The following is an 11256-nucleotide window of genomic DNA, read 5'->3' as shown; positions in this document are numbered from 1 at the left end:
CGGTCTGACTGTGGAGAAGCTCAGACCCTGCAGCAGACAGAGCTGAGCTGGAACGTCTGAGCAGAAGAAATGTGACGGTTCAGTTTTCATGTTGAGAAGCACATGATGCGTCTGACAGCTGCTGCTTCACGCTGTTTTCTGCACAGCCTCAGTACAGCCGCTCAGAGGAGGCAGAGGAGGAGGAGAACACAGATTCCATACTCAAGTAAAAGTGCAAATACTCATTTAAAAAAATATTCTCTGGTAGAAGTTGAAGTACCGTTTCAAATCCTTTACTCAAGTCAAAGTATAAAAGTACGTGGACTTAAATTTACTAAAAGTAAAAGTTGTTTCTTGTTTCTTTGTCATTTCTAATGTTCTAAACTGGTTTCTGTTGAGCGTTCCTCTGAATCCAGATGAGAAAGAGTCTGCAGCTCAGATCAGGAACCTGAACCCTAGCAGCTGAATTCACTAACGTTAACTCTCTCTCTTGTTGCTTCTCTCTCTTGTTGCTTCTCTCTCTTGTTGCTTCTCTCTCTTGTTGCTTCTCTCTCTTGTTGCTTCTCTCTCTTGTTGCTTCTCTCTTCTTCGTGTTGCTTCTCTCTCTTGTTGCTTCTCTCTCTTGTTGCTTCTCTCTTCTTCGTGTTGCTTCTCTCTCTTGTTGCTTCTCTCTTCTTCGTGTTGCTTCTCTCTCTTGTTGCTTCTCTCTTCTTCGTGTTGCTTCTCTCTCTTGTTGCTTCTCTCTCTTGTTGCTTCTCTCTCTTGTTGCTTCTCTCTCTTGTTGCTTCTCTCTCGTGTTGCTTCTCTCTCGTGTTGCTTCTCTCTCTTGTTGCTTCTCTCCCTTGTTGCTTCTCTCTTCTTCCTGTTGCTTCTCTCTCTCGTTGCTTCTCTCTCTCCCTTTCCCTAATTTTTGGTGTCTCTTTGCTGAACAAGCAGCCGATCACATCTGGCTCTTGATCAGCTGTTTCCGGGATGGAAGCCGTCTGATGCTGAAAATAATTTTTTTTTTTAGAAAATCAGCTGATGATTTCCAGAGAGTAACGAGTCTGTTTTGAAAATGTAGTGAGTAGAAAGTAGATTTTTCTTGTGAAATGTAGTGAGTAAAGTAAAAAGTCTTCAGTGAAAGAAAAACTTATACTATACAAATACTTGAAAATCTTACTTAAGTACAGCAATGAAGTATTTTTACTTTGTTACATCAGACCTCCCCACCTCTGGGAGTCAACCTGACTGGAGCTGATGACGTCATATCAAGGGTTCAATCAGTATTATTATTATTACTAGTAGTAGTAGTAGTAGTAGTAGTAGTAGTAATAGCAGCACTAGTAGTTGTAGTATGAGTATTACAACAGTTATTTAGTTGTCTGTTTATTGTCCTCATATTTCAGGTTCACTCAGCACTCACTGACTGACCCAGGGGGGGAACTGCATCACTGGTGGGACAACATGTTTACTGTCTGCTTGTTATTTCTTAGTCTTGCGAGTTGTTGGTGATCTCGCGGGACCGTGACACCTCCCGTCCAGCAGGTGTCGCTCTACCCAGAATCCAGTGCGGTTTGTGTGCGATGATATCAAAGAAGAAGAAGAAGAGCTGAAGGCGCACCAGGGAAAATGTCCGCTCCGAAAACTGTTCCTAAAGACGCTCAGGTATTTATGGATAAACATCGATCTGTTTGCCTTCAGTAACTCACAGTTCAGATGAATCCTGCTCGTGCTAGTGTGTGATAATGTCGGTGACGTCAACCAGCTCGTGCAGCGAGCACTTTTGCATATTCCTCTCTAAACCCGCTATCTTGCAAGCTAGCGCTAGCGTTAGCCTGTTCACAACAGCCGTTAGTGATGCTAGCTAGCGAGCTAAGCTAGCTTGTAGCTAATGCAAAGACTGTAGAAAGTAATGTTATCGTGTCTTTTGGATGGATAAACATCAGGATTACCTGCAGATAATGAGTTTATTTTATCTATTGCAACATGACGTTAAGATTTAGTTAACCTTAAGTTAAGTTAGCTTTGTGTTTTGACAACAAAACACTTTTACAAGTTGTCATGATAGTAAATGTCATTGATAAAACTAGGTTTGGATACAGTACAGTACAATACTTATAATTATTAACAAGAAGTAAAGTAAACGGCGCGTTGCTCGTTCCGCACAAAATGAATCAGAATATGAAGAACTGAACCAAAACACTGAGAGAGAGAGAGGGAGAGAGGGAGAGAGAGAGAGAGAGAGGGAGGGAGAGAGAGAGAGAGAGAGAGAGAGAGAGAGGGAGAGAGGGAGGGAGAGAGAGAGAGAGAGAGAGAGAGGGAGGGAGGGAGGCTGCAGGTAGATGATCATCCTGAGCTGCAGACTGGTCAGACAGACAGACAGTCAGTCTGCCGCCTGTCTGTCTGTCTGTCTGCCTGCCTGCCTGCCTGCCTGTCTGTCTGCCTGTCTGTCTGCCTGCCTGTCTGTCTGTCTGTGTGAAGCTCCTCTCTCTGCCTGCTGTTCTGGACCAGCTGCTTTCCCTCAGATCAGAACATGGTTTCTTCCTGCAGGTGATGATCCAGATCCTGAAGGACATGGGCATCACCGAGTACGAGCCCCGAGTCATCAACCAGATGCTGGAGTTCACCTACAGTGAGTCTGAACACAAGCTCTCTAACACACTGAGACTAGAGACGACAACCTGTTTCTCTCCTGATACGACCCGATACAGGATCAATACAACCAACAGACAACAGACAATATCAATGATTAAGACAGAGAGTAAAACATTTAAAATAGAGAGAAAGACAATAACATTTTAATTAAAAGAGCAGGAGGCTGGAAGACAGTTAGAGATGAAAAGCGAGACGAGACGATCTGTTTCTCTCCTGATACGACCCGATACAGGATCAATACAACCAGGATACCATGTGATCAATAAAAGTTCAGTGACAACAAAGTCTGACTGATCAGAATTCTGTTTATTTCTGAGACTCAAATCTTTCCAGCGATGCCATTGGCTGCTAGAATGTAAACAACAATTTAAAAATGTTGTTACAAAGTGACAATAATATAATTTAGATGGAGAGTCGTCTGTATTTTTGTAACAAATGAGGAATTTCTCTGTAAAAAAAAAATATATATATATATATTTTCCTAAAAAGGATGTAAATCATTCTGGATTGAAACCCTTCAGTTAAATATTTTGCTTTTCTACAGCAGCACTTGATTTATTATGTAAAGAAAGTTTATTTATATTGTACATTTCATACACAAAGACTTTACACAAGATATGTAAGACATTAGAGAAGGAATACGGCATATGATCAATAAAAAACAAATAAAAAGAAAAGAATAATAATAATAATAGAAGAGAGAATAAATAAAGAATTAAAATGCATAAATAGAGAAATAAGATGCAGTTGCAGCGCAGAACAAAAACGTTGTGAGTCTGGTTCTGTTCTTCTTCTACTCCACATTTGACCGTCTCTCCTCAGGATACGTGACGACCATCATCGAAGACGCCAAGATCTACGCCACGCACGCCAAGAAGTCCACCGTGGACGCCGACGACATCAAGCTGGCCATCCAGTGCCGCATGGACCAGTCCTTCACCTCGCCGCCGCCGCGAGACGTAAGCCCCCGCCGCCCGCCGCGTGTGTGTGTGTGTGTGTGTGTGTGTGTGTGTGTGTGTGTGTGTGTGTGTGTGTGTGGGGGGGGGGGGGGGGGGGGAGAATAGATGTAATTTGGACCAAATGTTTTTGAGAAAAGGTTTAGAGAAGTCAGTTTCCTCCTGTGTGTGCAGAGCTGTCTGACCTGGGATCTGCTGTCTGGGGAAGTTTTGTCAAATTCAACATTTTCACCTTTCAGAAATGTAAAAGTAAGTTAAAAAACATCAGAAGTGGCCGAGCTGATAGCAAAGTTTTGAAACTCCCTTCAGATCATCAGCTGGACTGTAAATACTGCAGGCAGAGTGATGCTGAGGATATTAAATTTGACACAAGGATAAAAATTACAGATGGGTTAATTTGCCATGTGACAGTTTGTTCAGTGTTGGATGAAAAGAAAAAAAAAACTTTTCTTCTGGATCTGAATTGAACTCAAGTCAGTCTCCCTGTTTGAACAGTTTGAGAATTTCAAATATCTTGAATTATTTTAACTAAACCCAAAGCCTTAAAAACTGCTCAGTACAGGTAAATAAACACAGGTGAAGTCTTCCTAGGCTGATTTCTCACACAGTGTTTTACTGCCTGGAGCTTTTTGTGAGGAGAAATAAAAATCTTTCCTGAAAAGTTGAAGAAACTTCAGCCTCAGAAGTCTGAACACTCTGCAGTTTCTCGGTCCTTGTTTCTTTCAGGAGTTAAATGTCCTCGTCTTTAGTTCTCAGCAGCATTCAGCAGCTCGTCCACAGTCTGAAGTTTGACCCGGAGCCTCGGGGCCTCAGAGTGACCCGGGCCGGGTGTGGGCGCTCTGTTTGACCTTCTGTCTGTCTGTCCTCAGTTCCTGCTGGAGGTGGCGAGGCAGAAGAACCAGACTCCTCTGCCGCTCATCAAGCCGTACACCGGGCCCCGGCTGCCCCCGGACCGCTACTGCCTCACCGCCCCCAACTACCGCCTCAAGTCCGTCCAGAAGAAGGTAAACCGCCTCCGTCTGCTTCACCGCCCCGTCTCTCCGCTGAGCGGGGCCGCACCGAACGATTCTTTTTTTTATTGATTAATCCAGTGGTTCTCAAACTTTTTCACGTCAAGGACCCCTAAACTGACACAAATTAGACCACGGACCCCCATCTGATAAGATTTTTGCTTTTAGATGATTTATTACAGAAAGTGTATGAAACCCATGACCAAAATAGTGATACATTCTGTCACTGTGTTACTTCTGGATGGAATTATAGTGAAAATAAATTATTCCCCTTTTTGCTGGGGACCCCCTGGAACCCCCTCAAGGACCCCTGGGGATCCCCGGACCCCATGTTGAGAACCACTGGATTAATCTACCGATTCTTTTTTCGATTAGTCGATTAATCTAACAACTAATTTATCGATTATTCTAAAGATTATTTTTTTATCACTCGATTCATATAACAATTAATTTACCCAAAATAAATATCAAAAACTTGTCTCTTACTCTCATTAATATTTCAATATTTTATTCAGTCATCTTCTCTTAAAAACAGTCCAACCATAAAATCTCTCCAAAATAAAATTAAAGAGCGCTTGTTCAATTCAAGTAAAAGGAATATAGTGCATTAACCCGGGTGCTCAGGCCTGATGTGAGCGGCCTGTTCTTATATGAAGTCTGTGGGTCAGTGTCAGTGACTCCGCCTCTCCGGACAGTTTCAGTTTACAGGTGAAAATTACAAATGGAGCCGATCACTGCAGAGGCAAAACAAAACAAAACATCTTTTTCTGACACTTATGGAGTCGTGTGTTGTGATGAAACTGTTGTTGCTTCATCAGAAAGAACAGCAGGAAAGAAATAACCGACGCAGATCCATCTGTTAAAAACATAAAGCTCATGTCAGAGAGCTGATTCATGTCAGAAACTTTTCTTCTGATCCCGTCCTGTGGATCAGGTAAACACACATCTCAATGCGGTCGTTATATTTAGCGCTCAGGGAAACACGTTCAGAGTGAAAAGTCTCCTGTAGCCGTCGGGTCTCTGTCTGGAACGCTCCACACGGTGGGTGATGGGATGGGAGAGGTTTCTTATCTGCGGCTTGTTCTGCTGAGTTTAGACCCGGAGCCCGCTGTCGGACCGGGACCCGCTCGGTCCGAACCCTCCGGTCTGAGCTGTGATCCGGTCTGAACAGTGATCCGGTCTAGGGCTGAAACTAACGATTATTTTCATTGTCGATTAATCTGTTGATTATTTTCTCGATTAATCGATTAGTTGTTTGGTCTATAAAATGTCAGAAAATGGTGAAAAATGTGGATCAGTGTTTCCCAAAGCCCAAGATGACCTCCTCAAATGTCTTGTTTTGTCCACAACCCAAAGATATTCAGTTTACTGTCATAGAGGAGGAAAGAAACCAGGAAATATTCACATGTAAGAAGCTGGAATCAGAGAATTTTCACTTATTTTTCTTAAAAAATTACTCAAACCGATTAATCGATTATCAAAATAGTTGGCAATTAATTTAATAGTTGACAACTAATCGATTAATCGATTAATCGTTGCAGCTCTAATCCGGTCTGAATAGTGATCTGGTCTGAGCTGTGAGCTAACCCTAACCCGGTCTGAGATAGGGATGCAAATTTCAATCAATTTCCTTAATCAACCGCCAGTCACGTTAACGACCAATTCACTGATTAATCATTATGTAAAAAACAGCTTTTGACATAGAAAATACAAAATGTGTGTTTTTTTTGTCTTTAGGCCGACTCAACAAGTTAATACACCAAGCAAAACTTAACAGATCTTCCTGTGATCCCTGTCACTGTGCTGTAGACCTGCTGTGTTCACACTGGGTCACAGTGTTTACAGTGAACACTTCTCTTCTCAGGTGTGATGATGTCACACTGGACGTCTCCCCACTTGTCTTTCTTCTTCCTCTGTGTCAGCAGTGAAAGTTAAATAGTGTTTTCCTCCAGGTGTCGTCCTCGGCCGGCAGGATATCGGTGCCTCGCCTCAGTGTGGGAGCCGTCTCCAGCAGACCCTCCACCCCCACCCTGGGTGAGTCCAGCACCTCCGGACCTGCAGTGCAGCTGTGAGGCAGCGGGGGGGCGCTCTGCTCTCACAGTGTGTCTGAAATCATCTAAATATAAGAACAGAACAGAATAGAATAGAATAAACTTTATTGTCCAGCCGAGGCAGGAAAATTGTCCTTGGTCTCACCGAGGAAAATATAAACACAAACATTTCCACAAGATAAAATCAGTTCACCTTTACCAGCTGCAACATTAAAGTGATGCATCAATAATTATAATCCAATAATATGATATACATTATACTGAAATGGGCCATTCTGCATAATGAGTACTTTTACTTTTGGTACTTTACTTTAAGTATATTTTGATGCTAATACTTTTGTACTTTTACTTGAGTAAAACTTTGAATGCAGGACTTTTACTTGTAACAGAGTATTTCTACACTGTGGTATTGGTACTTTTACTGAAGTACAAGGTCTGAGTACTTCCTCCACCTCCCTCTCTCTCCTCAGGAACTCCCTCGGTCCAGTCGGTCGGCAGTAAGGTCGGAGCTCCGGTGTCTCTGACGGGACAGAGGTTCACCGTGCAGATCCCGCCCCCGCAGACGGCCACGTCCAAAACCGGTAAGACACCGACCGACCGACCGACCCGTAACACCGCAGTGTGAAGGAGAAACTGGTTCCTCTGACCAGGCTTTTAGTTTCAGACTGAAGCTGCCGGTCGCCCGTATTTAATTTCTTTAAATTTGAACATTTTCATGCCAAACTTCCTCTTCAGGTTTCTTCTCATCAGGGTGAAAAGCCTCTGAAACATTTAGAGCATCATGGGAAACTAAAACTCTCTTCAGTGTCAGCAGCTGTTTGAGGCAGCGGTGACATTAAAGTCACAGTGAAATGAAAAATGACTAACTTGTGTCATACCATGTCATAATACACACTTACTTCACAATAAACACCAAAACATTTAAAGAGTGTCTTCCTGCAGGCTCCACTGTCAGGACAGGAAATACATGCAAAAAATACAAAATAAAAGCGTGTAGACACTTTCGGTGGAAGCGCTTTTGTCGTTGATTTATATTTAATTAATTAGTCAACATTGTGACGTGAAAAATATTAATTCCTTAAATGTAGCATATATATTGATTTTGCCTATTCTGTCTGTGTAGCACGTAATGTGAGTATCTATGCCAGTGTAGCAACACACTGTATATCCATTCAATATTTCTACTAGTAACAGTGTCTTATTTACACGCACTATTGATTTATTCGGTCAGAATAAGACATAAACTCTGTTCATATAGCAGAGCGACATCAATTCATAGAAAAACAAAAAGCTTGTTGATTGATGAGTTGGAGCTTCAGCCTCTCTTCCTGTCTTTCTCAGAAAACACACACACACTTCTCATTCATAATTTCCCTTTGAAAAATAATATACTACGACATTTTACTGCACTGACCTGAATTTAATATAGGCCAATAAATATTTTAACTATGCAAGCAGTGTCAGCACACATGGAGGGCAGGGATAGTTAGCAGAGGGAAGAGAGGGAGAGACAAACCCAGAGAGGGAGAGACAAACCCGCAGAGGGAAGAGAGACGGGAAGAGAGGGAGAGACAAACCTGCAGAGGGAAGAGAGACGGGAAGAGAGGGAGAGACAAACCTGCAGAGGGAAGAGAGGGAGAGACAAACCCGCAGAGGGAAGAGAGACGGGAAGAGAGGGAGAGACAAACCTGCAGAGGGAAGAGAGGGAGAGACAAACCCGCAGAGGGAAGAGAGACGGGAAGAGAGGGAGAGACAAACCTGCAGAGGGAAGAGAGGGAGAGACAAACCTGCAGAGGGAAGAGAGACGGGAAGAGAGGGAGAGACAAACCCGCAGAGGGAAGAGAGGGAGAGACAAACCCGCAGAGGGAAGAGAGGGAGAGACAAACCTGCAGAGGGAAGAGAGACGGGAAGAGAGGGAGAGACAAACCCGCAGAGGGAAGAGAGACGGGAAGAGAGGGAGAGACAAACCCGCAGAGGGAAGAGAGGGAGAGACAAACCCGCAGAGGGAAGAGAGGGAGAGACAAACCCGCAGAGGGAAGAGAGACGGGAAGAGAGGGAGAGACAAACCTGCAGAGGGAAGAGAGGGAGAGACAAACCCGCAGAGGGAAGAGAGGGAGAGACAAACCTGCAGAGGGAAGAGAGGGAGAGACAAACCCGCAGAGGGAAGAGAGGGAGAGACAAACCTGCAGAGGGAAGAGAGGGAGAGACAAACCTGCAGAGGGAAGAGAGGGAGAGACAAACCTGCAGAGGGAAGAGAGACGGGAAGAGAGGGAGAGACAAACCTGCAGAGGGAAGAGAGACGGGAAGAGAGGGAGAGACAAACCTGCAGAGGGAAGAGAGGGAGAGACAAACCCGCAGAGGGAAGAGAGACGGGAAGAGAGGGAGAGACAAACCTGCAGAGGGAAGAGAGACGGGAAGAGAGGGAGAGACAAACCTGCAGAGGGAAGAGAGGGAGAGACAAACCCGCAGAGGGAAGAGAGGGAGAGACAAACCTGCAGAGGGAAGAGAGGGAGAGACAAACCCGCAGAGGGAAGAGAGGGAGAGACAAACCCAAAACTTTATTCATATAGAACGTCTCTAACAGCTTTAAGTTCCCAATGTGCTTCACAACAAGACAGGAAGCTGATGAGGTCACTGGAAAACACTTTGAAAAGAAAACAAAATGGCCGCCACATCAAGTTCCCTTCCTGTTGGTTTTGAATGAATAGAACAAAGACATGCACAGTATCTCACACACACACACACACACACACACACACACACACACTCACACACACACACACACACACACACACACACACACACACACACACTCAGCTGTCATTAAAAAGCCTCCCTGCTGTCTCGTCCCTCAGCTGTGCCGTCCACGCCCGCCGTCCCCAACGTCCTCATCAACCCTTCTCTGATTGGCTCAAAGAACATCCTCATCACCGCCAACATGGTGTCGCAGAACTCCGCCGCCGAGTCTCTGAAGAGGAAGCACGAAGACGAGGACGACTACGACGCCTTGTGACTTCAACACCGCCCCCAAAACAAACAAACAAACAAACAAACAAACAAACAAACAAACAAAAAAAATCAGTCGGTGACCCTTGACCCCCGGGCATCCTGAGGCATCACAACCACTTCGCTCTATTGTTACATCACAGTCAGCAGGAGGCGAGCTGGGTTATGATGTGTGATGTCATCGGCTCTGAACCTTTTAGTTTGACGTAAACTTCCTTCATCCAGTGAAGGGATTTTCTGTCTCTCTTCTTCTTCTTCTTCTTCTTCTTCTTCTTCTTCATCTGGGATTTTACCGGTTTCCACTGAGCAGCTGAACCTGCTACAGCTGTTAAAGAAGCAGAAGAAGAAGAAGAAGCTCTGCTGTTACATGACTGACATGAGGAACAGATCAGACTGCAGTGATGAAGGAGATGATGAGGAAGATGATGAGGAAGATGTGGTTCCACTGTTCCACTGGGAGACTAAACTGACTTTAACATCTGAAGATCCAGAACAAACCATCAGCTGCTTCCAGTCTGAACCAGTCGAGGTGAACTGGGATCCAGATGAAGACCTGTCTGTCTGTTTCTACCTGTCTGTCTGTTTCTACCTGTCTGTCTGTTTCCACCTGTCTGTCTCTTTCCAGCTGTCTTCAGTCAGACTCTGTGGATCTGGATCTTTCTCTCAGTTCAGTGACTTCAGTCTGTCAGCGGTGTGGAAGCAGAACTGAAGTCTGGTTCTGCTGAAACTCTCTTCAGCTTCCAGACTGTGTGTGTGAGTGTGAGTGTGTGTGTGTGTGTCTGTGTGTCTGTGTGTCTGTGTGTCTGTGTGTCTGTGTGTCTGTGTGTCTGTGTGTCTGTGTGTCTGTGTGTGTGTGTCTGTCTGTGTCTGTGTCTGTGTCTGTGTGTGTGTGTGTGTGTGTGTGTGTGTGTCTGTGTGTGTGTGTGTGTGTGTGTCTGTCTGTGTGTGTGTGTGTGTGTGTGTGTGTGTGTGTGTGTGTGTGTGTCTGTGTCTGTCTGTGTGTGTGTGTGTGTGTGTGTGTGTGTGTCTCTGAGCAGGAGACAGGAAGATGGCCGCCTGGCTCTGTGTGTTGTGATGCCTCCTGATGCTTCAGTCTGCTGTAAATATGCTGAGATGTTTCCCCCTCATGTTTCTGTTCACTTCTCGTTTTTATAGGGAAATAAAAAAAAAAAATGTCTTTGTGACAAAAAAGTTGAGTTGTCTTGCTTTATCATTTCATTTCTAATAATCAAGTTGATTAAAGTCCAGCAGCAGTGAGACGGTTTGTTTGGTTCTGAAGTTTCTGAAATGTTTGTTTCTAGTTTTTATTTTCAGTTTAAGACGAGACACAAAGATCATTTCATTCTGTCAGTCAAATGTTAGATGTGGAATATAAACACTGAACTTACTTTGTTATTGACATCAGAACCTTCTGTGTTTTCCACTTTCAGTCTGAAGAATGAAACGGTGAAAGGACAGATGCATAAGTAGAGCTGGATCATAATTCAATATTATGGTTTATCGTCTCAGTGGGATCATACTGTGATGATGTGACGCTCAGTCCTGCTGTCTGAACTGAGGAGAACTAACTCATTAAGAAACTCAGACAAAATGAAGTCTGGTCGGAATATTATGTGA

The 11256-nt window shown here is 44.1% G+C and overlaps 1 protein-coding gene across 1 annotated transcript; it reads left to right on the top strand.

Moving 5' to 3' along the window:
- The first annotated feature begins 1570 nt into the window (after nt 1-1570).
- On the top strand, nt 1571-10818 carry taf9 (TAF9 RNA polymerase II, TATA box binding protein (TBP)-associated factor). Its single transcript, XM_071514766.1, has 7 exons — nt 1571-1626; nt 2512-2593; nt 3439-3575; nt 4442-4576; nt 6535-6616; nt 7104-7214; nt 9489-10818. Exons 1-7 carry the CDS (start codon nt 1591-1593, stop codon nt 9644-9646), a joined length of 741 nt encoding a protein of 246 aa, XP_071370867.1. The 5' UTR covers nt 1571-1590; the 3' UTR covers nt 9647-10818.
- Nucleotides 10819-11256: the final 438 nt, after the last annotated feature.

Source organism: Centroberyx affinis, unplaced genomic scaffold, assembly GCF_046629955.1.
Source record: "Centroberyx affinis isolate AG114_WGS23_722 - 3 ecotype Tasmania unplaced genomic scaffold, CSIRO-AGI_Caff_v1 ptg009896l_1, whole genome shotgun sequence".
In the NCBI taxonomy this organism is placed as follows: domain Eukaryota; kingdom Metazoa; phylum Chordata; class Actinopteri; order Beryciformes; family Berycidae; genus Centroberyx; species Centroberyx affinis.
The sequence above is the reverse complement of the archived record's forward strand: the minus strand, read 5'-3'. Positions and strand labels throughout refer to the sequence as shown.

Excerpts from the sequence above, each read along its gene's own strand:
- taf9 (XM_071514766.1), top strand. The coding sequence starts at position 1,591 with ATGTCCGCTCCGAAAACTGTTCCTAAAGACGCTCAG. Across the intron at positions 1,627-2,511 it reads CTGTTCCTAAAGACGCTCAG|GTGATGATCCAGATCCTGAA; the intron begins GTATTTATGGAT and ends TTCTTCCTGCAG. Across the intron at positions 7,215-9,488 it reads GACGGCCACGTCCAAAACCG|CTGTGCCGTCCACGCCCGCC; the intron begins GTAAGACACCGA and ends CTCGTCCCTCAG.